This window comes from Motacilla alba, chromosome 7 (genome assembly GCF_015832195.1).
Source record: "Motacilla alba alba isolate MOTALB_02 chromosome 7, Motacilla_alba_V1.0_pri, whole genome shotgun sequence".
NCBI lineage: Eukaryota > Metazoa > Chordata > Aves > Passeriformes > Motacillidae > Motacilla > Motacilla alba.
The window spans coordinates 31213542-31239842 of record NC_052022.1 but is presented as its reverse complement, the minus strand read 5'-3'; the positions used below and the strand labels follow the sequence as shown (position 1 = coordinate 31239842).

At 39.1% G+C, this 26301-nt stretch overlaps 1 protein-coding gene across 9 annotated transcripts in view; it reads left to right on the top strand.

Annotated features, from left to right (window-relative positions):
* The window catches only part of GULP1 (GULP PTB domain containing engulfment adaptor 1), a 143379-nt gene extending 117791 nt beyond the window's left edge, over positions 1-25588 (top strand). For 6 of the 9 annotated variants that reach the window (XM_038141776.1, XM_038141780.1, XM_038141781.1 and 3 more), the window contains 4 exons: positions 7243-7467; positions 10306-10444; positions 17000-17094; positions 23553-25588. In XM_038141776.1, coding sequence (XP_037997704.1) covers positions 7243-7467; positions 10306-10444; positions 17000-17094; positions 23553-23624 — 531 coding nt within the window. In that variant the 3' untranslated portion in view covers positions 23625-25588. Of the gene's footprint in view, positions 1-7242; positions 7468-10305; positions 10445-16999; positions 17095-18828; positions 18840-23552 lie in introns of all 9 variants that reach the window. The other 3 variants (XM_038141783.1, XM_038141785.1, XM_038141784.1) reach the window with 3 other exon arrangements.
* The last annotated feature ends 713 nt before the right edge of the window (positions 25589-26301 follow it).

Genomic DNA, 26301 nt, shown 5'->3' with positions numbered 1-26301 from the left:
AAATTAATATATTGTATATATTCTTTATTAAAGATAAAATAAATATAGCTCATATAAATTTACAATATTTTTAGGGCAGTTTGAGTCCATTAAAAGGATTATCAGCCAGTGTGCCAATTTTTAGCCAATGTGTTTTCATCTAGCAGTGAATGTGATGACTCTTATCTCCTTTTTTACTTTGTGAGCAACAAATATGTATGGAGGAACAAAATTGCAAACAATTCATACGATAATTGATTGCCTGTTATAGTTTACAATTTTTTTTTTGCTTTTCATTCAAATCAACTATAATTTTAAGTATGATTCTGCAAAGTCTCAATTCCTATCAGAAAAAAGAAGTGGTGCAAAAATTTCTTTCTCCATATTTCCACATGATTTCTGTAATGAAAAAATGTCACTTTAGTTTTAAACTAAATAATTACAGATTTTTTTTCTGAATTTAAACTAAAAATATCTGTACTACTGCTGCTCTTTCTTTAAAGTAACAGATCTATATTGTGATTATTTTGTCAGTAAACTTTTCAGATCTGCTGGTAGTATTTTTCTGAAATAAAATAGCTTAAAAGAAGCTAAATATTTAACATGGGGAATAATACTTTGTTTGAGCCCCTTTCTAAGCACTTTTGGGTGGATGGGGAAAGCTTCCTTCCTTGCAGAGAGTCTTGGTATTACATGCTGCAAATGTAAGATAATCGTCCTTGTTATTTAGAACAGATTTATTAAACTGTAAGTTTTAAGTTTTCTTGCATTTTTTGTATCACACTGTTGAATCATGCAGGGATGCCAGTGTCATGCAACAGCTTTCTGAAGCTTTTCTTAGCCATAATAAACATTTTGATTTATTTGTATGTTTTTAAATCTTTGATGGCTGGAGCTCCTTATCTGGCAGTCCAGCTCTTCTGCATGCTGAGGTCTAGGGAAGGAATTTTTCAGTGGTCAAAGCAAAGTTGAAGCCTTGATCCTTGACACCTAATGTGATAAAAGAACTTTAACCTAATGTGATAAAACAACTGTGATGCCTTTAAGGGGCATCACAGCAGTTTGTAAAGAAATGTTCCATTTCAGAAGCCAGCTACAGATGGTTAAAAGTTGCTTCTGTTTGTGGTTAAACAGTACCTTGGATTTTCACAGCTTGTGCTTTCCTGCTTGTATCTGGTTGTCTGCATGCTGTTTGTGCTCTCTCAACATTTGCAGATGTGCTTCAGTGGCTCCCCTGTCCCACCAGTTGTTGGCTGAGCCCTTGCTGGTCAGTGCCTGGCCACAGCAGCCCCTGGCAGTCAGCAGCCCCCTCCAGCAGTGGGATTAAACAAGGATCCCCTTCCCAGAGCAGGGGGTGCTGCAGGGGCCTCTGCTGGCAGGGCACAAACAGGGCAAGAGAAACATTGACATCACTCTGGGCTGTGTCCTCTGCTCCCTCAGAGCCCATCCCAGGGAAGCCAGGGGGTCTAAGCAGGCACAGTCAGGCTGGCAGTGATCAGGAGGGTGATTTCCATCCCCAGGAGAGGAGACTTAGGGGCTTCTAGAGTTTATTGCACCTGCAGTGTGACACACTGCTGTGACAGCCAGCACATGGTGTCACTGTCATGCTTTCCATGGTAAGATACTGATCAGGACAGAATGGCTTTCCCACCTGGCAGTCACTGGGAAGCCATGGCACTCTTTGCATGCAGGGCCAGTCTATCATTTCTTATTCCTGCTTCTGAGGTGCACTGATGAATCATTCTGGACACATTAGTCTTCCTGTTAGTTTTTAATGAAATGAAGAAGGGAGAAAACACTGTGGGAAATTTGAAGTGCAGCAGGTTTTTTTGTATTATATCACTGACCCTTGATTTGTGTGACATGGGGTTTTTTTTGGTTTTGTTATTTAAAAAGCAAGCCAATTTTGCTCTTTTTGACAGCTCAGTCTTCTGATTCACAGATCATTTTCCCACAAGCAGGACCAGATTACATTTCCTGTTTTCACTTCAGTATCAAAAGAAAATAGAATGTGAGAGCATCTTTAAACTGCGGATGGATAACTTAATACATATAGGGTTTAAGCATCTGGTTCACTGCACATTTAAAAAAAAAAAAAAAGTTTCAACATGCTTCAGTTCTAAACAGATACATCCAGGCTGTCATTTGAAACAAACTTTTCTAACTTCCTGTTGTCACTGAAAATAGGTTTGTAGCTAAATATGAAATAAAACCATTTGCTCAGGATCAAATGTAATACTATCCAGACTTCTAATGCAGATCCTCTTTTGCTTCCAAAATGTTTTTAGAACATTTTGTCTGTAGTTTCACAAACTATGACAAAATGTGAAATGCCAGGCTGGACTGCAATGTGTGTCTTTGCTGATAGATTTACTTCTTTAGAGGAGTTTGCCCTGTGCTCACATATTGAGTTCTTGGGTAATAGCGTTGAACACTTTCTTTGCAAAACATAATACTAAAATACCTTAATTTGCTGATCCTTCACATCAAAATGTGTACAAATTGATGATCCAAAAATCCATGCATGGTCTCACCAAGAGAAGAAAATGCAAGCAGTGAATTGTAAGCGTAAAGCTTCATTTGGAGCACAGAATCAAATATATTTTGAGTTGATAATTTCATAAGAGAGAACATCTTTCCAGCTGAAATATATGTTAATAATTGTTTTAATTAAATTATATTTTAAGTAATAAAAGAATTTGAGTATTGGGGAGTTTATTGTGAGTCCTCAGTTGCTCTTAAAAAAAATCAGAAACAAAGCCAAAACACAAACAAAAAAAATGTTCCATAATAAAGTTGAAAGTAGTAATAATTTACAAATTTAGGGATGACTTTACTCTCTCCAGTAGTGCAAGTTAAAGGCTTGATTGGGATGTACAAAGGGAAATTCAGTCTAAAACTGCTTTTCTGATGATTCTTGCTTGTATTGCAGTTTTTTTGCAGGCCAACTAAGGGTTTATTTGAGGACATATTTTAAAACAAAACTGACATAGGGAAATGGGTACAAAATATGTGTGTGAATAATGCAATTACCTACCCTTTGCATTTTTGCAGTGTGTAAACGGGTGAAAAGCATTGGCAGCAATCAAGTTCTGCTTTCCAGGGATACAGTTGCCATCAGGATTCTCTCCTTGCTTGCTTATTATTATCACCATGAAAATTTTTCTGTAGCTGCTCTAAATCTAGCCATATGGCCAAATCAACATCAGTCTAATTTAGGTTTTTTTTCTGTCAGTTCATAAACTCTATGGGAAAAATAAAACTTCTTTCTGAACCTATAAAAGAAGCCATTAAGGCAATGAGATCATAGTTGGAAATGAAAGAGAGAAAACTGGATTGTATAATGAAATACTTTTGCATAAAATATACTGTGAAAGTTGAACATCAAATTATCAATCTTCACGCTTTTTCTCTCAGGATATTGTAGCTAATTAGATTTACGTTTGCTCAGCACTTTCAGTAAATAATAAACTGCTTAGTGATCATGTTTTCTGCATTTGGGTCGATGGATTTGAGCAGTCCTCCTAGAACTTTGAGAAGTTAGTCCCTCAGATGAGTTTGTTTGCCAATGCAGAAGTGTTATGCAACAGGAACTATCACTTTTTTTTTTTGGTGTCCTGAGTGGCTCTGTTGAGGACGTGCAATGCCAAACTAAGAGTTTCCTTAGTTTGCCTCTGAAGTTGCGCTTCCACGTGCCATGGGAAATGTTGGCATGGAATGTTTCCTTTGTCTCTCTCCTTTGCACGCACTGCTCAAGTTTCTGTGACTTGTGTATCTGTTGTTTACTTCTCATCTGTTTCAGTGGCTTGGCAATGCTTTAATCACTGATCTTTTTTGCATTTGGTCTTGATTATGTGAGGACCATTGGATTCTCATCCCGTTGTTTGCCTGTGGGGACACTGCTGCAGTTAGTGTCCCCAGGAGGCTTTGGGTGCTGCTGCTGTGTGGAACTGCAGCCTCCGGAGCTCAGCACAGCCCTGGTACAGTGGGCTCACATCGTGTCTCACCTGCTGCTGTTGCCATTCCAGGGCTCCCTGAGAGCCCTGAAATGTGGGGGAAGCAGAACTGAAGGGCAGCAGGAAGAGGTGCTGGGAGACGCAGCCCCAGAAGGATCAGTGTTCTTTCTCCCACGCACCATAAATATTACCAAAGAAGCAGTGAGGAGTACATACTCCTACATGGAGGTGGTGCAAAACCCTTTCAGTTTTAAGCAGAGCATTAAAGACACTGATTGATTAGCCCTTTTCTCCAAGGTTTTGTTGTGACCCTCACTGGAAAGCTTTACCACACTCACGGGAAAACCCCAAGATAGATGTTGGAACTGTATGCAGATTTCAAAAATCATTTTGGAATGTGTTTATGCATATCACTTGATTCCTGTTTCCTCCAAGATTGCCAAGTGGGAAAATGCACATGGTTTTTTTGGCGTTTTTTTTGCCTATCTTCAGCTTGTTTAGATTTATAATATTCTGTGTTCAGTTGTTTAAGCACTTCTTCAAGAGGGTATAAAATTCTGTTACATTTATAATGTTAAAGAAAATGAATTTGAAATTTCCTACGGCATATTCCATGTCACTGAAAAAGTACTAAATGAACTGAAGATGTAGCAGGTAATTAATGGAACTGCTAATGCCCATGCAGTATTTTATGAATTACTAAGTTATGGATTAGCAAGTGTTCTTAGTAGTGCTGAATCTCAGGAAATGAGCAGCTTCTTGACTAAATGCATAATTTTCAATTCAAAATTGCTCACCATTCCCTGGAATATCGCTGCAGTTTCCTGCTGTGGTGGTTCTGTGTATTACCAATTTGAATGTTCTAAGGATCAAAACCATTTCTTAATTTATTCTAATTCACACTTAAGTGATTGCTATGTGGGTGTGACACAGAGATTGCAATCAGTGGCTAGAGACACCTTGTAAAAAGAAACAATTTTGAAGTGATTTCCTGATGCATAAAACTTCAGTCACGTTACCTTTTTTAGTATGATGCAGCACAAGAGTCCATCTTCAGCGCCCTTCTCAGTAGAATGAGTCAAAAATAAATCCTTTGCTAGCACATAGTTACATCTAACCATAAAAGGGACCAAGTCCAGTGAACTAGTATGATAATTAAATGAATTATCATTTCTTGTTGTTTTCTGATGTTAATGGAATGAGGCCCAAATGGGAACATGCTGTATCAATGCCACTGTTACTGCAGGTCTGAGTGGGAACCTCAGACAAACCACAGTTGCTGTATAAAATGACAATTTAATTATTTTTACTATGTTTGATTTTCTTCCTTTATAATTTGGTGTAAGAGTATTAATTTTCAGAAGCTACACTCTTTTCAGGTTTCATTTTTTAGAATAAGGGTCTCTGCCTTTCTCACTCTGCACTTTGTGCAAATGGTGACATTCCCTGTTTTCCCTTGTCAAATACACTTCCTTGCTGCCCCTGTGGTGTCAGTGGGCTGTGAGCAGAAAGCCCATCAGCCTTGTAGGTCCTTCTGGGCCCTGGGGTGAGACACATAGCAGCCCTCCCAGCACCTGATGGGTTCTGTGCTGCTCTGCAAATGAAGAATTCCCAGGGAAAATCCATTTCCTGAGCAGGTGTATTCCCAAAACTGTGGTAGGAAGCTCACCACCCCATAGGGTGTGTGGTGTCCCAAGTGCCACTATGATACCTGTGCCTGTTCCTGTTCAGGGTTCAGATGAGACCAGGGCTGCATATTCTGGTTTTGTGTTGAATTTTTCCATTGCCTGGATTTGATAGACGTTCATCATCCTCGTTGCTTTGCTGCTTGGTGTCCTATGTGCATTTTGCTGCTTTCTGTGTGATTTTTCATTTGACATCCATGCCTTCTTATGAAAACTACTTATTCTTTGCTGTTTTGCATTTCAGGAGAGTATTTGGCTTTAATTACACTCTGATTAGTTTTTTTGAGCATTTATTATTCTGAGGGCTGGGGTTTTTCCCCAGAGTTATATATGACACCAAGGGTTCCATGGCAGTAATGCACAGTGGCACTGCAACTCTTCTACCTGTAGTCTGGTGATACTCTTGAAATAATAATCAAAATTCTCTCCTGTAGATTTTTAAATTTCTTTTTATTGATTACCATTCCAAACCCTCAATTTCACAATTCCAGTATGGAAATTTTTGAAGTTGGGATGAAAATTTTTTTATTCTTTAATGATGAATTGCAAGTTTTGAGTAGGGAATTTTGTGGGTTGCTATGATATTCTCAAGTATGGCATTCTTATTACATTTAGACACTTGTACCCTTAGCAGGTTAATCAATAAAGAAAGAAGCTGAGACTCATTTTAAAAGGATATTAAACGTTTGTTTTCTACATAACACTGAAAAAATGGTTTAAAATAATTGAATCCTGCTCTACTGAGTTATGCAAACTTCTGATGAAATAATCATGGCATATCCATTGTATAACACTACAAGGGGAGAAAAGCAAGCTTCAGAATTCCTGCTGCGCTCATCTGCCACTGCCTCAGCCTGGGCCAGCCACAGGGGTTTAGGCAGGACAGGGTTTTTAGGCAGTTTAGTGTTTAGGCAGGACACCTCCAGCCCAGGTGCCATTCCTGCCTTCTCCAAACTCTTGGCTGTGGCCAAGAAGAACTTTCTGCACAAGTGTGCAATCCCTTCTGTTAAGATCCAAAGATTAATCTGTCCAATAGTAACTCAAGTTGAGGACAGTAACAGTTCTGGATGTGTTAAAATCTTGAAAACCGGTTCTTTTATGAAATTGATTCACCTATGGTCATGGTTGGGAATAGCAATATTATTGGTTCAATAATGAGCTGTTCCTTCAGCACTGGTGGAATACCAATGGTAGATTTTTCCTCACAGAAAAGTCTGACCTGTGCATTAACCAGCACAGTAATTCTTCTCCCCAGACTTGTGCCGCCCTGCTAATTTACAAGTGCAGGTGTGAGATTGTTGATACCTTGTTGGATTTAGACATTTCTTAGCATCTCTCACACACACTATTGGAAAGATGTCTGACTTCCTTTTATTTGGTGTAATGATCAAGGATCAAGTTGTCTTTGTTCCAGTTGGTACTGCGTTACCTCTTAATGTGGCATATTCCTATATTTTGTTTTGAAGTATTTTCAAGTTCTGTATCTTGTAACTGTAGCGCTGAACAGCAAGTTGCTGACAAGCTTTTTTGAAATATGAAATGTGTTTCTTTTTTTCTTCTTTCCCTGACATTACCACGTTCTGTTCCTCAGAATGTTTTCTCTTTCTGTGATTCCTTTTCAGCTGCTGCACATAAAGTGTGATAATGATGAACATATGTTTCAAAGACCCTCTACTTTTTTCTGGTGTAACAATGAGGATTCACCTCCTTGTTTAGATATCTCTTCCATTACGCTTACTCCTAGGAGTTCTCCTGACTCTAGACTACCACCTGGATTGTTAATACCACCACCTTCAAAAAGTGGTCTTCCAAAGCCTGCCAGTGAATACAGCTGCCCAAGACCTCGTGTAATCTTGCTGTGCAAAAGCTTTTTCAGTTTTAGTGGTGTTTTTTTTTTTTATTTTTTGGCTTTCTTTTGTTCTCTGTTGTGTATTAACTTGTATTAAAAATGTGCATTTTGTACAGTGGCTAAAGGATAGGGCGGATGAATCTTAGGTTCTCTAGGGGTAGTCTTAGAATATGGAATTTGTGGAGAATTACTCTTATTTCTACAGACCTTTTTCTTTCCCATCCCCAAAACATAAATTTTTACTTTTTCAACATGTTTAAATTAATCCATTAATTAATGATCTCCGTTATCTGTCAATCTTTTGGTTAAATTTTTTTATATGAAGAATAGCAATTCAAAATAATTCTAAAGATCCAACTGCAAGGGCTTATTCCCCCCAGGAATTAATAGAAAAGCGATGAGCCATTAAATAACTTTTAGAATACTTTATAAAGACTGTGCAAAATGAAGGTTGAAAATTATTCTCAAATATGAAATGGGCATATTGCCTCCTTTTTCATATTCATGTGCTTATACTCTCAACTTTTCTTCCATTTGCAAGTAATATTTGGCTTTATTTAGCGACCATCCTGGCTTTTTGCATGTGTTCACTAAAGCAAAATGCTTCTTGTGCTCATATGTATTCAAAATACACATTTCTTAATTCACTTACAGTTTTAATTAAATCATATCAGTAGAATCAAAATGGCCAGTAAGTGACTTCAACAAAATTGAATGTAACTGGGAAATGAGTCTAAAGTTTGGGTTTTCTTTTTTTGCCTGAAAGGCACATTTATAACTAAATGTAAATGCTGTTTATCTGTCTTCTAGATAGCCGTAAACATGTAGCAAATAATAGGATTCTCCATTAGCACATATGATCTCCAAGTCATTCTAGGATTGCCCATGGGTGTTGATGGAAATGGAGGTTGATGTAAGCATTTATTTATGCCTTAAACCTGATCCCACCTTCCTGATGCCGACAAAAGCCTGTCTACAATCAGGGCAATTTCGGATGAAGGAAGGGGTGTGCTCCTTTATTACGTTTATTTTGGGTCAGCACATCCATTGCCCTGCTTGGAGTGGGAGCAGATGACATCCAGCCATCTGCCAGACCTGGATTGTCCTGGTTCTCTGCAGGGTTCATGCAAGGTCCACGGACACTAACAGGAGCCTGTGGGGCTGAACTCTGCACTGAAATCTTTTCACAACACATGAGCTTTGAAATTCCAATAGTAACTCAAGTTGAGGACAGTGAAAGTTCTGGATGTGTTAAAATCTTGAAAACTGTTTTTTTATGAAGTTAATTCACCTATGGTCATGATTGGGAATAGCAATGAATGACTGAGAGAATTTTTTTTAAAAAGGCAAAAAATAAAAGCAACATGTTAAATGTAGATTTTTTTTTCCCTTGCTATGCTTCTGTATATCTGGGAAGAAATACTCCAGGTTTTTTTAGATATTGAACAGTTACAGATCTCTCTCAATCCAATTTTAAAGTATTAATCCAAATTTAAAATGTGAATTCAAAGCTCCTAAGAATCACAGAACCTCCAAGCAATAGGAAATGTAGGACTTGAGAGCCCGGTGTTTTTTCCTCTTTTAACAATGCACTCAGAGGAAGGCCGTGGATCAGTATTGCTTCTCAGCAGCCACTGCAGAGGACCTCCAGAGAGAAATAGATGTGGTTAGGGCCACCTGTAGACTTGGCTTAGGGATCTGTCAGGTGAGCTGTCTCAGGACAGCCGCAGGTTTGCAGCGCAGGCACTGAAGAAAGCAGCATTCCAAAATAGGGGTTTATCCATGCGACTCTCATGGACAAGCACTGCTAAGGACTATCTGCTTGCCAGGTTATCATATTTGTGTATTCTGAATAAAAGGATCCACGTGACTAATTTACCTTGTGCTTCAAAATTTCTGCGTAGATAGTTTGTGCAAACTGAATTTTGTTTCAAAGCTGCAGGCTTCTGCTGTGCCTGGCTGGCTTTCTAATACACAGGGTCTGGGGGTTTCTGTATGGTCTCAGCAATAACATGAACATGCAAACTAGTTTTGCCTTCAGCTTGTCAGTCTCAGTTTTAATCTATTTCATCCTCTGTCTTCAGTGTTCAGTGTATTTTAACTTGTCTGTGCCTCACTTGTGCCCTGAAGTAGTGGACTGGTGGCAGGAGGAATGAACCATTCAAAACCAAATATGGCTGTAAAATTATAATAATTGGTGGGTTTGGGATTTTTCTTTCTTGCCCAGTATTTTTTTTTTAATGCTTCCAAATTACTATGCCTTTTAAATGAAATCGCTTCGGTTTTACCTTCGAGGACAACAGGTTTATTTTGGATATTAATATTCAGTATGTCACGTTTCGATTATTCCTTATGGAAAAACACATTTAAAGCTTTGATCGTACCAGTTTCTCTAATCTGCCAAATAAGAGATCATGTAAAGAAGAACTAGTAAAGCAAAAATACTGGGATTGTATCTTTGAACTTGGTTCTGTGCTCTCCAGAGCAGAGCACATTGTTGTTGCCATATTACCTCGACTGGGTCTCGTGAAGGTGTTTGTGCTCATATGTTTGCAAGAGAGCTGCTTGTCACAGCTTTGTCAGGTGTAACTGGGATGCATTTTCAACTGAAAATGGAAAAATTACAATGCTGCTTTTGTACTGGGGAGTGTTAGCATGTGTCAGAGTCTGTACTGCAAATGCCATTTGCTTGGTGTCAGGAGCTGGGGGTTGCATGCTGATGGTTGTTTTCAACTTTTCTTTTCAAAATGTGACTCTTGTCTGCATGCTGAAGAATTCAGTATTGTGATCTTTTTCATGTGAAACATTGCCCTAATATTTATTGTCCTTATTGTAGGCAGGCAGTGTGACACCTAAATCACCCTCCACTGACATCTTTGATATGGTTCCCTTTTCTCCCATATCCCCTCAGTCATCAACACCTACTCGCAATGGTACACAGCCTCCTCCAGTACCCAGTAGATCTACAGAGATCAGTAAGTTTTGTAACAACTGACCTACTTTTTGCTTACATTATTTTTTTAATAAAGCATCTTTTAAGTTTTATGTACGTTTTGCATGAAAAGCCAAATACAGTTTTTGTAAATCACATTCACTAATGCTGTTTCGTCTTTATACCATCCTCCCAAAGTCCTTGATGTTGCTGCCAAGTTGCATTATAAACAAACTTACAGTGAAACTGTGACATATACACTTGGAAGGAGTTGGGTTGGGGATTTTAACTTGGCTTTTCTTTTACAGTCTCTTTTCTGTACTTCAAGGAATACTTTTCCTTCCTGTTAGTTCTTTCCTTGTCAAGCCACGGTTCTAGCACCTAGAGCCTGCATTTCTGGGGAAGGCAGCAGGTGGAGTAAGTATGGTGATGGTGATGCCCAAGGGAGAGCTGGAGGAACCCCTCAAGGAGACTTGGAATGCTGTTTTCAACACTGCTTTTCATGTCATGCACAGCTTTGTCTGGCTGTAGTTGATGAACCTCTCCAGATATCCAGCCACTCCTAAAAGGTCTTCAAAAGGTTATTAACAACAGCAATTTTATTTTGCAAAGGCTTGAAAGCATCTAGTGTAAGGTTCTTGAATTCACTGGAAATCTTTTTGGAGTTCAGAAAGTCTTTTTAAAAGTTTTGGAAATCCCTTGAGGGAGAGGAGAGTGGGGCATGCACAAGTGATGTTAGAGCTTGTGGAAATACGGGTCTGTGTTTGTATCTTCTGTTCCTGATGCCTATTTTAGAGTGGATAAGGGACTTTAATGTTACTGCCTGCCACCATATGGAACACATTTGAGGGGATTGTGCTGTTTTGGGGTATGCCTCTAGGATGTAGAATTTTCAGCTGCGAATGGGAGCTGTGCACAAAAACAAAAATGCCATTTATAACTTCAGTCAGTGAATATCTTCCCTCCCTGAGCCCATATATGATGCACTGTTTGGTTCCATTGCTCAGAATGTCTGTCACCTTCTAAAGAGAATGTAAATGTTCAGACTCTTAGTTCAATAAAGAGCCCTGTTTTTTTAAAGAGAATATTTTAAAATAATTAATGAATTTCTGTGGGATTCTCAAAAGGTATACTAACAGAATTTTACATCTATCAAGTATAATCAGTAAAAACTATTTTCGTATCATTTAAAAGAATATTCAAATATTCTAATAGAATAATAGAACATTCTGTTGAGAGAATTTTATGGCTTTGTAATAAATAATTGAAAGATTGCTTCTCTGAAACTACAGGCAATGCCATAAAATAGATCTAAATGTGCATATACAGCTTCAAGAATGGCAACTTAACTTGAATTGAACTATAGGTCAAGATTTTATTTTTTTTTCCTATTGTCCTACCTCAGTTCCATAGAAATCTTGTGGGAGTCAGCACTCAGTCTTAAGGGATCTTGAAAATTCCAGCTATATGGGATTTGTTTAGGCAGTGGGTTTTTACTACAAGAAAAAAAAAATAGTTGCTTATTAACAGTGATATCTATTGTTTAAAGTAGTTGCTGCTTCTGCACTTCACTGATTTGCCTTCAGCTGAGATGATGTAGTTCAGAGATGCCACTTCAGGGAGAGATTACAAAGCCCATCACGGTCTTTATACTTTTGATCCCTGCTCTTTCATTCTGTGTCATAGTACTTTCTGTGTTGAAAATTACTGTCTTCATCAGCTATTAATGCTTTTTGGCATGTTTCAGAGTGTCACTAAAACATGAGAGGAATATTCTATCATCAAACAAGGGCTTTACTGTCCCAGAGGAGAAAGTTCAGCTCTCTTAAGCTCATTCAGGCTGTGCAACGTCCCCTTACTGTAGCAATGTGCAATAATGCACTGCTTTGTGGTGTCACTGCTGCCACTACCAGCAAGCTGGCATTTCTTTCTCCAGTACAAGTCAGAGAGCTGGCAACCAAGGGAGCCAAAGTTTGTAGTCTTTATTTTCCAGATAATCTTTTCCTGCTCTTATTTCTACTGTCTTTGTCACTGCACTCAAGCAGAGTTGGTCTGGTGCAATTACAGGGTGATTTTGTTGGATTTTGTAACTTTCACCTTTCTCACATTGAGTAGTAAAGAAGGAGAAAGGTGAGGGTTTGCCATCTATTTGTTAGTATCACCTCACTTATTCCTTTTGCCTAAGTGGGGCCTATTACCCAGGGAGGGCACTTGTGCTGCTCAAAGAAAATGTGCTTTTAAAAGCCACAGTTCATCTTAGTCATCCACTGGCCAGTTTGAGAAACCAGCCAAAAATAACAGTGTCCCAGAAAGGCCTGGGCACTTGCAGGAAACCTGCACCAATACCAAGCACTTTGTATTCCTCCAAGACCAAGTTCCATAGGGGATTTCTGGCACCAGGATGACACTGCAGCTTCCCATACAGAGAAATGCCCAGAGTTAGAAGTTGGCTTACCATTTCTTCCCTTGGTAATTTCACAGGAAAAACAATTGTGGGGTGATAAATGGTACCTCTGGCTTTGCCAAGCTCACAGCATGTAGTTTCAGAAACCCCACCTTTTAATACTAGAGCAGAGCAACCTTTTAAACTTTTTTTTTTGTTGGTTTTTTTTTTAGGTTTTTTTTGAAAGACAGCTATTTCCAAAGCGTTTAGGCTTTAAAAAAATAATTAAGTCTTGAGATTTTGAGTTCATATTCAGCAGTCTTCCAACAAGGCTACTCAGTAAATGTCTGCTCACTACTGGCTGTATCAGCAATAGCAAACAAATGGGGTTTACCTATTTAAAGGAGAAAGTGGCATAATTTTTGTACAGGAGTTTGCAGATTGGTCAAATGCACGCTGACTCTTTAGGTAATAATTGCAGCATAATGAAAGGCAACCAAAAATGCAATGCTAGAGATTGCATTTTCATGCTGCTTCTTCCTCATGGAATAAGGGGTTGTATGTGTTCTTATAAGTTATCTGAGTGGTCAGAATTAGTTCATTAATTTTATTTCATTAAAGGAGGAATTAACTTATGTTTCTTGTTGGCTCAGCATTATTTTCATACCTCAGAAAAGAACTGTAGAGAATTATTCTCTGTTGAGTTGTTGAATATTTATTTCACACAAATGCGTCATGAACAATCCAAGGTCACAACTGGCAGATGCAGAAATCTGCTCCGAGGTGCTCTTTTTCTGCAGATATTTAAGAGTATTTTGTCAGAATAATGGCTATAATGATTTCCAAAGAAACAAATACAGAGTAGCCTGCAGTTAAATGAAAGGCTTTCTGGATTCCCCTGTCTCAGTTTATTCCAAATATTTCTTTGGGTGCCTGTCTCTAAGTGTGATTCATTTTTGTCATCACAGCTGCTCCATCTGGGCAAAGCATATATCAGCATAGCTGTGAGCCTGGATGAGGGCTGAGGTACAGATTGGGATGTCAAATGCAGCAGAAAAACCAAATATTTGAATTTTTTATTTTTGTAATTGCTAATTTTGGATTTACCATAGAATGCGGGTTGCTATTCTCCAGTATTTGTTTGTTCTCCTGAATGTCAGGTCCCAGAATTTATTACTTGTTCATGTTATCCTGTGGTTTGAGCTGAGGATCTAAAACATCAACATTTAATGGCTTTTGAATTTGTGGGTCAGTTTTGCAGCTTGTGAATTTATTTCCATCCACAAAGGAGTGAGAAAAGGAAAGGAAATTATTTGTACTGTTTGAAAGGATAATTTTCAAAGGCTTCCTGGTTGCTGTTTATTGGAGAAAGAAATGCCTGTCTGTGCTACAGTAATGCAAATACTCTGGCCTGAAATAAAAAGTTACCAATTTATCCCATCTGTGCTAAAAAGGAGCCCCCCTCCATCATGAGTGGAGTGAACACTGGTGGATAAGCTTATGGATATCGCAAGGAATAGTGCAGCCCTGCAGGGATGAAATCTTTACATTTCTCCACTTTGCTCATGGTCTTCAGCTTTTGTTCTTGAGGCAAATAATGACAGCGCTACTGCAAATATTCCATGGAACGTTGTCCCTCCCTGACTCTTAGCAGTGCAGCCTCTCTTATAACACTCAAACTTTAAATGCAGAAAAGCAGTTGTTCTGTGAACTTCTCCAGCTGGAATGGATAGCAAGTTATGATAGAGATAATTCCCCAAGTAGTAGCTTTGCACAGAAACCCAGCTAGGTAATGCTTCTTTATTTTGAATTTGATTCTGTGTAGGGTTTACTAAGCTCTGTCCCTTGGAATAAGTCACACTGTGTTTGGTTTTAAATTCTGCCTTGTATACTGTATAAATTCAGACATCTTTCACATTAAAGGCAGGAGTGACATTAAAGGAGTTAAAACTTTTGCTGTTCTCCTGCTAATGAGCTCAAAAGGGCTTTCATTAATAAAAGCCCAATAATAAGGCATGAATGAGATAATAGCCATAATAGTGTCAAAAATACTTCCTTTTAAAAATACTCATAAGTCATAATTCTGTACAAATTGCATGCAGGAGTTTTGTCCTTCTCTGTTTTTTTCCTAAATACATTCATAGAACATTAGCTAAGCCCTGGTGTTGGAACTGTCTGCTTTCAATTGTCTGACCCCAGAGAAAGCTGTCAGCTCCTTTTAAAGGTAAAAAGAAAGAAAATGGACCTACATAATGAACCATAGACTGTTGAGGGTTATAAAGTAGAATCACTTTTTTTCCCAGTAGAGGTTAGATTGCAAGTCAGAGCTGCTACACATCTGAAGGTTATTTGCTAGGAGCATCAGAGCATTTCAGGACACTGGTTATACTGGAGCAGACCCATTTTGGCTGTGAAAGAGGCAAAGGATGGAGGAGAACCTAATTTTTACATTAGATTATCCGAGTTAAAGTCTCTCTTGCACGCAGGTGGTCTGCCTTTGCCAGGAAAGACTGGATTTCTTCTTGGCTCAAGTGGACTCTTGGAATAAGGCTCTCTTATCTGGGCCATCTCCTGGTCCCGTGTGACAGTTTGTAGCTGCTTAGCCACAGTTTTTTAAATGTGTAATCAATCAAGTTCTGCTCAAATGTCTGTACTTTATTATGGGAATTTCTGTACTTTATTGTGGGAGCAAATGATGGTAGTTGCCAGTAATTTAAAATGCCTGCTGTGCAGCCTGGTAACACCTAATTGATAAGGGCAAAGCCCTGACAGACTGATATGCACAATTACTCTTGAAGAGCCCAGAGAACACCGGTGTGAAATTCTGCCTCTAAGGATGCCAAAATCAAACCAGCTGTGCAGCTGTAGGCATGTGCTGCACCACTGGTAACAGGACTGGGAACACTGCAGTGGTGGGTTGGGTCCAGCAGTTGTCACCCAGACCTCAGGTTAAGGGTGAATGTTGTGCTTAACTGCTCAGTCACTTCAGGGTTACTATTGCCCCCCTTACTGTCATGCTCTAAAACTAAAATTGTTTTGGGGCATGTAGAGTGCTTGTCAGGTTTCTTGCTAGGCAGCCATGAAAGTTAGGAGAGAGAATATCTCATCATGGTTCTGGTTTTCTCTCCACCAGTGACACCTTGGTTCTGTAAATTCTGCAATCAGAGGGGTTGGGTTGGGTTACCAAAATTATTTTTTTAATTGCTGTAGTTTAATCCACTGTGAGATGGGAAATGTGCCTAGAGATGGAATCTTTAACTATAGGAAAGAAAAATCTATTACTAAGAAGGAGCAAAAAACACTCAAAACCTGAAAACCAAAAAATATTTGAGCAGGCAGATATAAACAACTATACTGGTCTAATATGAGAAAAGAACCTAATTGTATTGGAAGTGTTTCTTCTTACCCAGACAAAAATGAAACACCCTCTCCCTTTGACCACTAGAATGCAAACTGCAGTTATGAAAAAGTGAGAAACTTTTAGTATTGAGAAAGTGAAAATTTGCAATCATTCCATTTTTGCACCCAAATTTAGTGGAATTTTAGCATGACAATTCATGGTCCTCTTGTGGTTTGGTTTTTGTTTTTTTTTTTTTTAATTACTTTTTCTTTCTTAATGTGATCTTCTCCAATATTTAAAACTCTGATGGCTTTTAGTTTTAATTACTGCTAGTTATTCATTGAGAATCTGTATCAAACTAAGGCCTTGCCTTGCCTGAGTAAGAGTGTGTGTTCGTCTCACAAAAACATCCTTAACCTGAGGAGTGGCAGACAGGGGACGTGGAGATTAGTTGGTTGATAATTTGTTGTTGACAGAATGTAGAAATGAAATTTGGCAACTCATGCCCAGTTGCTTCCTCTTCATTTTTGGAACTCCTTCTACACACAGACTCCAGAGCACACGTCAGTAAATGATGCCCTCTTCCAAGAGCAGCAGCTTCTCACCGGATCTCTAGAAGGCACAAGCATTAAAGGAAGATAAAGAGAGGCTTAAACAGAAGTCCGGTTGTGTTCTTGGAAAAATATTTGAGTATTAAGGTTTGGGAGACTGCCCAAGACTTGGCTTGCACACTGGGATGGGAAAAGTTGTGGTTAATGAGTGGCATAGCTGGCGGTGCTGTTGCTCAGCTCAGGAGATGTAAGGTGGCTTTTTCAGAGTGCTGTTGTTGTAGCCCCTACCTGTTCTCCCAGTGACTCACTTTTCTGTCGTTGCAGAGAGAGACCTTTTTGGAGCAGAACCTTTTGACCCTTTTAGCTGTGGAGCAGGAGATTTCCCTCCAGACATTCAGTCCAAACTAGATGAGATGCAGGTAACTACTGTCTTACGTGGGTTTTCATGGCTGTGTGCCTATTCTTGAAATACATGCTTACCATATTCTGAAAATGTGTTCCACAAAGCACGCACTAATGCACAGACAAACCCCTATTTCTGACCATTCCTTCTGTAAGTTTATCTCCTGGTCTTTGAGCTGGAGTTTGGCTTTGCCTCCAGAGCCCCACCTGGTACCAGTACAGTCAGCTACACTAATGAAGGGTTTCTCAGCAGCGTAACCAAAATGGTTTGGGAACTGTTACCTGGGAAGGGACTAAGAGAGCTGAGCCCTCCAGACCCCTTGATCTTCAGCTGCAGCAATCTCTACCATCCCAATGTAGCCTCCTCTTTCCCTCAGTTGGCATCACTTTGTTTTCTCTCACCATTGGTCAGACTTAGGTGCCTCTGAGGCCGTGGCAATTTTTTGCTGCCTTTAAGAACAGCTCTATGGCACCCTGGAGCAATTAAACTCTTGAGAATTGATTTAAGAATTCTGAACTGTTGTTTTTTTAATCAGAAAATGTTTCTGGATTCTGAAACACTCAACATTGTCCATTCAGTTATTGACCCAATTGTGAAACAATTCTAGGAGAAAGTCCTCAAGTTTTGGAACAAATGATGCTCTTCAGTCAGACTTTCAAAACTTCTAGTTCCTTGCCAGCTTATCTCTAGTATTTTTTAAGCAGCCTGCCAGCAGAAGAAAAGGCTGGAAATAATGGAAACTTGAATTTCTAGGATCCTGGCTCCTCAGCAGAAAGTGTTCCCAGGGTTTCCAGCCCTCTTGTCTCTTAGCAGCCCACCAAGTCCAAGAGCATTTGTTCTCTTCTGTTGCTGTCTCCTGCCTAGAGAGCAGCAGAGGCTTTTTAAAATGGCTTAAATAAGATTGAAATACCATTTCATTTTCCTGAGTACATTTCCTTTTCTTTGTCAGGTCAGGATGGTTCCCCTGATAAACTCTACTCACAGTAAAGTAAGAAATTTAGCTTCTTAGTCCCCTATATTATTTCAAAGAGCAGCTAAAATCCAAACCTGTCTTCTTTGCAATTCTAACAACATGCTGGTGTTTTGTGAATGCCATAATGTTGTTACCAAGCCCTTGAACACAAACCCCAAATCTCAGAGCACCTCCCACTGATATACTATCAACATTTCCACTGTTTCAGGGAAAAAAAGTAAATTGTAGCAACTGTGGTTACCAGTAATAATGGTATGTCAATATTTAAATGTCACATATTAAGAGCTCCTATACAGGTAATACTTTGACAATATTTGGAATTGTTTGCCTGTAACACTACAGAGTGCTGTCACCTCATAAAACATCAGGGAATGGAATAGTAAATGTATTTATCAAAGATGTTTGAAGTCCTGAAATGAAAATCTCCCATCATTGTTTGTACTCTCTTGATCTAAAAAAAGGAGACAACCAATCAATAGCAAAACCCCCAAGCATTGGGGTGTTACTGTGTCCTGTTGTCCTGTCTTTCCCCCTAGCATATCAGCTATCCACTAAAAATTAATCAGTGGGCCTTTATGTAGGCACAAAACTTGACATTTATGATCCAGCTGAGAACAAGTGTACAGCTGAAAGGGTGTTAAAATACCCCACATTCTAGCTTGAGCCTAAGCAAAGGCTATGTACAGTTATTTTACTCTGTGATTGGTGCAAAATACAGATTGAAACATGTTTTTCCTAATGTCTCTTTTATCTTCTTGTGCTTTCCTGGGTGCACAGCGTCAGCGATGGTTGGTATATCATATTTTAATAATGGTATTTAAAGCATTTACAATTGAAATGTGCAAGTGTTTGTCTTGTGTTTCTATTTTTATGTATATTTGTTTATGTATAAAAATGTCAAGATTTATGGTTTGTGTCTAGAGCTCTGGGTCAGGGCCATTTTCATTTTTTGGGGCCTACAATCTCTAAGTTAGGCACAGCTGATGGTTGTTTTCTTTACTCTGTCTTGCCAGGTGCTCTTACTAAGCCTTTGTTTTCACTGCTGTTTGTTCCCATGTGTACTTGTGAAATCCCCAGTTGTCATTATCAGATTGTCACTAGTGAAATGGTTTAAGCAAAACCTTTAGTACAGAGATTGTGTTAGTGCAACCACGTTTGAGAGCGAGTCTTTGTTTGGACATAGTGATTTGAAACTTTTCAAGGAGCAGAAGCAGCTGTGCTAGTCTCAACAGCTGTGTTAGACACAGCCTTTGTGGAAGGTGAGGGCACAGAACATAACATGCTCTGGAAATCCAACAGTGAGAAACGTGGAAGAGAAGTGTGGGCCTCTCTTCTTTTCTAAAAAGCAAGGTGAATGAATCTGTCATCTTTGCATTATGGAAGCACAGCCTGGGTTTCAGTAATTATGTGTTCTGTCAGATCTGTGAAGGTAAGTGTTTTACAGGCTCCTGGCAAACAGCTCTGAGTATAAACTTCCTGCGCCGTGGTGTTGAATGCAGCTCAGCCTGCAGTGAGGATGTGCCAGCCTGATTGGAGCAGCCCAGTCCAGACTCTCTTAGCCTGTTTCTTTTGAGGAACACGTGAGGTGCCTCAGCACACACACAGCCCATGTGCAGAAAAGCTGTCCTGATCTGGCCTTGTGCTTTTGGGAACAAAGTGGGAGAGGGGAGCACAGCACACGAGAAGCACTGGAGAATGAGCTCTTGAGTAGTGGGTGCTTTTCCTTTGCATCCTGCATTCTGAACTTTAGACCAGATAAAGTTCCCTGGCCTCTAGGGGGAACACTCTTATTTTTAAACTTCAGTGAGGATCCAAATTTCACAGTTAAGCTTTCTATTCCATTTCTCAGTCCAATCTCTGTTGATCTTTTTGGAGAGCTTAAAACTCAAACATTTGCTGAGATGTGACTTTTATAGCTCAGGCCTCTCTCTGATGGCTGTCCAACCTCCTGTTTCCCTGCACCCTTATGCTGAAACATATTTTCATCTTTACTTTGACTGTGTCCAGACATTAATAAAATGAATGTCTACTTTCCCAGAAATCTTGCAGTGAGGAGAAGTTTCCCTGGATCATGAATCACACCAGCAGCAGCTGCTATAATTTATTAAAATCTCAAGGTAGTTAATATCAGAAAGCTTCCAGGAGCTGCAAGCCATTCTCCCTGCATGCCCTGAAGCAGTCAGTAGACTTGACATCTTTCCATCTCAAATAAGTTATGCTCAGCCCTCTAAATGCTCTTCTCAGAGATATGTAAATTTGTCATTGCTTCGTTGGGTTTGTGCTGACTTAAGCTCATTGAGTGAAGTCACTGTGAAGTGATAAGTGAGTGAACTTCTGAGCCATAAGATTGACTCTGGAAAGTTTATCTCCTGATAAAGTGCAAGTTCTTTGTCTTGTACTGCTTTCTTGTTTTAACCTGAATAGCTCACATCATTTTATCCTTGACTACAAAAAAAGACTGGTTTTGGAAGAGGGATTGGTTTTGAGCTGTTTCGAGTGAAAACAAGCTTTGCTCCTCTCTTTGGGGCATCAATCACATCCCTTAGTACAAGTCCATTACTTAATAGGCAACTAAACTGCTCAGTCCTTGTGTTAAAAATGCCTCTAAAGTAAAAAGGCTCCTTGAGGAGGACATGAACACAGAAAAACAAGGCACAGTATAGATGCACACTTCATAGCCCTTCTCATTCCCATTCCTGGCCAATGCCATGGGGTGGCCTTTTTCAGCATTCCCTGAAAATGCACTTCATGTCTTCCACTTAAATATCCAAGAGGAAAAAAACCCTTGATTTTACATTCCTTAAATGAAAGGAATGCCCAGCTAGCCTCCTGGATTGCTTTGATGTCCTCTCTGTGCTGTTGGGCTCTTTGGCCTAGTGGTTGTCATGGAAGTTTGAGCCTGCTTGGAAGTGCAGAATCTGGCATTGATGGTCGTGGGTTTGGTGTGGCTCAGAAGTGACCATGGAAATGCCATGTCCCTGTCACAGACAGGAAGGTGCATGAGCCATTATTCTCAGAAGTGCGGCTGGTAACAGCACCTGGCAGCCACAGCACTGATTTCTGTTAGGACAGACAGTTCATTTTGGTAATAATGTTTAAAAGTTTTTTAATCATTACGATCTATAAAGAGCAGCAGTCTCGGAACAGATTAGCATTGATCACACTGCAAATGTGTGGAAATGTAATTGTTTTAAATGCAAAGTATCACAGCTTGAGAAGGACTAAACAGGAGTGGAAGGAGGTGGCTGGGGTGAAATTGCAGAAGGAAAGGCCAAGGAGGCCACGGTTCTTCAAGAATGTGGAAATAGCTCTAAGTCATAGCAAACACAAGCAAAGTGCTAAGTGACAGAATATCAGTTTGTGTGGAAAAAACTTGACATGCTCAACGTAAGAGCAGTGAGATGAGGGAGATGAGTGTCCTTCCAAAATGCATCAACTGATTTGCTCTTCGCTTGCTGTAAAAGGGGCATTGGAAGTGAAGCTACTTAAGACACCAGCAAACTGTGCTTAACAGTAAAAATAACATAAAAATAAGAGTGGGCAGGACAGGAATGGGATGCATGTTGAGTGAAGGCTCTGGCTGGCTCAGGATGAAGGTCTTTATCCTTTCAGACCAGTTGTTGGTGATGTTCTGCTGTTGGAGCTCATCAAGCATCCTCAGGTTGAAGCACCAACAACAGTCCCTTGTTGCTGTATCCCTTTCCAAGCCCAAAACTGGAAGCAGCCTTCAGAAGTTGAGCATCCTAGGCACACTGTAACTGCAGTTACATCAGTTAATTTACCCTTTGAATATATGAACACTGTCTGTTTGTTACAGGATGTGTTTCACTTGAAATATCTTCTGCATTGAATGTTCTTCCTTTTAATCCTTTGGAAAATATAGAGAACTAAAAAAAAAAAAAAAAAAAAAAGAAAAATCTTAAATACACTAGCCTTGGCAGCACTTGAGCCTTGGCAGCACTGTGTCACCCAGGCAGAGCAAACTGGGCAGCACAGTTGGGGAATGTTTACACCACAGTGCTGGTACTTGCTCAGCATCTCATGGTATGGATCTGCCTTTAGGAAAATGCAGCTTTTACTTGGAAATTCTCAGACCATTTAGTAACTACTGTCAGGAGGTTTGTTCTGTTTTTCCACATTATTCTCCTGATAGCAGTAGCTGGCAGGGTTATTAGATATTCATACACTTTTCAAGTGTTAGCCTGTGATTTGAATTTGTTTGAAAGTAAGCTGGTTTGATGTGGAATTTATCTTCTTAACCCAAAAGGTATGGTCTTGAGGTACTGCTGTGCATGCAAGGGAAACACTTGAGTTTGTGCCTAATCCCCACACAGATGGTTTTACAAAAAGATTTATCTTGTTCACAAGATGTTTCCTTGATGAAAGGACCTGTTACTGATTTCCTAGCACACAATCAGCACTCTCACTGAACACAGCACTGCCACAGCTGCCACTGGAGTTGATGTTCTCATGGCATTTCTACTCAGAGCCCCGTTTCCAATTGCTTAAACCTTCAAGCTACTTTCACCCAACAGACTGAAATTTTATTGACTTCAAGGTGACTTTTGAGGGTCAAGCCACAATTATTCAGCTTCTTTTAATGCAGAAGGAGAAATGAAAATAAGAGTGGGTTTTTTTCTGTATTAAAAGTGCAGTTGTTACCTTAGGACTGATGTGAACAATGTACCTTTAGCAAGCCAAGCATCTATGAAAGCATACAAAATAAAAAGTATTTGTAGAATTAATATCTTTTCCATAGAGGAGGTGGTACATCCAGCTTATAATCTTTTTTGTGTTTCTGTTAATAAAATGAATGTGAGCAAACTCAGGAATTTTGGTCTGAACTTTTAAAGCAACTCACTGCACTTTCAAAATACCACTGTGTTTTATTTCACTGAGGTGCATGCCTTTAAAAGGCACATTTTTTTCATTTGCAGTTGAATAAGTATGATTGTATTTGCCTTTTTCATGTAGCTCAGATGGCAGTGGGCAGTAAAGCCCTGTCAATTTAACTGCCCTGAGAGCAATTCAGAGCACCCTCTGAGGTGGGGTAGTCAGCACTTTTTGTTGGGCTGCTCTTACAGCACCACAGAACATAGGAGACACCTCGTGTCAGCAACAACATCCATGTCATACCTGTCTTTTTCAATATAAATCTTCTTGAATTTTGCTCAGGAACAACATGGTGCAAGTCAAATTTGTTTGGATTTCTGTCGACCTATATACAAGAATATTCAATATTGTTATTCTATAGTATTTTCTTCACTTTATGCACGTACTGTAGCTGTGCTGTTGTATGGTGTGCATCTTTCATGAGTTAACCACTAAGACCTACTAAAAAGTGTCTGACCAAATAATGTAAATATTTGTGAATTCAGGCTGAGGTATCATTGCAGTTTGTCTGCCTAAAACTAAGCTTGGAATTAAATGTTTTTACAAGGAGAATGTAATCCTCTAGAACTCACTTGGCTCTTTACTAATGATATCTTGTTTCATTGCAGGAGGGGTTCAAAATGGGATTAACTCTTGAAGGCACAGTATTTTGTCTTGACCCACTAGACAGCAGGTGCTGATGCCAAGAAAGTCAATGTGAATTTCCTCCACAGTGGGTTTTTTTTTTGTTTCTCAACACGTACTCACAAATACTATCCATGTGCCAAAAATTGCTTTTTTTTCAACATGTAAACTCTTGTGAGGCTTGCTTCTGTAAAAATTCAACTTATTTCCAGTCTTTCCCTGTACAAATGTAAAAAGTTGTGTTTGTTTATGAATTATGGATGAAATTACGCTGTTGTGTTTCTTTCTGTCACACTTTGGCCCGAGTTTACTATGCTTTATGACTATTAGCTTGGAGAAGTTCTTCAAAAAGGTCACTCATACCTCTCTCTCTGTCTCTCTCTGCAAATGTGCAGGCATGAATTCTACATAATACTTTACCTGGCAGCATTTTGAAATTATGCTTTTAAGGTATTATTTAATATTCAAGCAGTAAAATTATTAATATCTGCTACAAAAATTTCAATTTGCAGTGAAAAAAGCATAAAATACTAACCATTACTATATGCTTCAAAAGTAAATCTGGATGCAGTGTGATTGATTTCCATCACTGTATGTGGTTACTGTCCTGTATATCCATTGTCATTGGTTTATACAATCCAGATTTTAGATCATTCATGTTTTAGAAACTAACAAGTTGTTAGTCTGCTAATTAGTGCTGAATGAGCCTAGAAGAGCTGCTGAATTGCAGAATGGCAAAGCAACCAGCCATTGTTTTTGATATTTTATAGCTGAAGTGTAAAGTATGTACCTTGGAATCCATTACATGCTAGCCATAACTTAAAAGGAAGATTATGGTCCTGCATTTACTTAGGAACTTATGTGATTTTGTGTATAAGCAGGCACTGGGCTCACTTCTGTAATTACTTTCAACACCTGAGTGTTTACAGCCAGGCTCTGTTGAGTATAATTCTTTTACTCTCTTCTTTAGTGTTCCATGTCTTTAATTTTGAGGCTTTCTGCAGAGAAACAACTATAAGTCCTCTGTACCCACTGGCTGTTCATGTTACAGAAATACCTGCACACCAAAATTCTCACCTGCTGGTGAGATGAATGCTGACATGTCTATGCATACTCTTCATTAATCTTTCTCATAAGCAATAAAACACCCTCTTAAACCTATCTCAGAAAATTATTATCATGAGTTCAATTCAAAAACCTTCCAACCTCTAGTATTTTCCCTTCAAAACATACAAATGTGGAAATCCCCCTGCCCAAAATTTTCAGATTTTTGTTTTTATGAGAGCCTTTTTGGTGGCACTTATAGTTTTGTCCTTAACAGTCACAGTTTACACCAAAACCACATTTTTCAATTTCATCCCGAGTATTTTTATGCCTTGTTCAACAAAGTACTTGTGCGTGTACCTTTGGAGTCCTGTAAAAGAATGGGATTATTCCTTTGCTGGGTTTGACACATCCTCAGGTACCTTGCTGAACTGGGCCCTTAACGTCCTACATTACATTTGTCTTCCTCTCCCTCATTCTGAGTTCATCATTGAAATAGAGTATTATAGAGAAATATATATATATAAAATATATGAAATCACTAACAAATAGAATAGTATATGTTTCATAAAGAAAAGTCTTTATAATTTTGTTTGTCATATAGTATTTTCGAATTTGTATAATGAGGATGTTTAGTAGCCATAGCAATGGCCTTTTTTAACAAATAGAATTTGTATTTTTATTGTACTTTAAAAAGCTTTACATAATAAGCATATATTTAGTGGTCATTTATTATCTATGGTAACACTAAGATAATATTTGCACATTTTAAGAAACCTTTTTCGTTACTGATTTTTACGATAGTTGACTGCAAATGGCATGGTTAAATCTTATATACCTGGTCAATACATACAAAAATACTTAAATCTACACAACAGTGCATTTTTAATTTTTATGTGATCCAATTGGAGACTGTATTTCTATGTAATCTCAAATGTCTGTTTAATTTTGCCTAAAATAAATGTTTTTAAATAAATTGTGTCCTAGAATACAGTGTCTATTCACTAAAATGCCCAGCTGGAAGGTAGGGTGGGCTGGTGCTTAAATATTGGGCTGGATCTGCCACAAACGAGGGTTTAGAGCTGGAATGGGTCAAAAGTCACCTTTGAAAAGGATCTGATCTCAGGGTAGAATGACTCCAATCCCTTTTTTGGGCTAATCTGCAATCAGCAGAGGAAAAATCTTGTTCTAAATGCAGCTGTGTAATACTGACAATTAGGGAGTAACTCTCTCTGCAGTGCTTCCTGGATTTAATTGACTTTTCTTTTTGCCCTTTTCTTCCCTCATACTTCTCTGCTCAATATACTTGGCTGCTGACTGACTATTTAAAGAGGGAAGGATAATAATTGAATTTTTCCTGAGCCTTGGAAAACAGTCTCTGTAACCCAGGAGTGTTCATGGCACAGGCTGCTGCAGATGGTGTCAGTGCTTTTGAGATAAGTGATCTGAAACCATCTGGTAAGCTGTTCCCTTGTAAAACTTCCCCCCAAGCTAATGCTCAAAACCCATTTAAGCACTTGGGTCTGTGGGAATGGGGCTTGAACACCCATGGGAATGAGTGCTGGCAGGTGAGGAGCACATGTCATCGTCTCCTGTGAGCTGTGAGCACGAGCTGTCAGTGTCTCTCACAGGCAGAGCAGCAGCGCCTCGTGCCACATCTTCACTGCTGCTTTAAAATACCTGATGGGA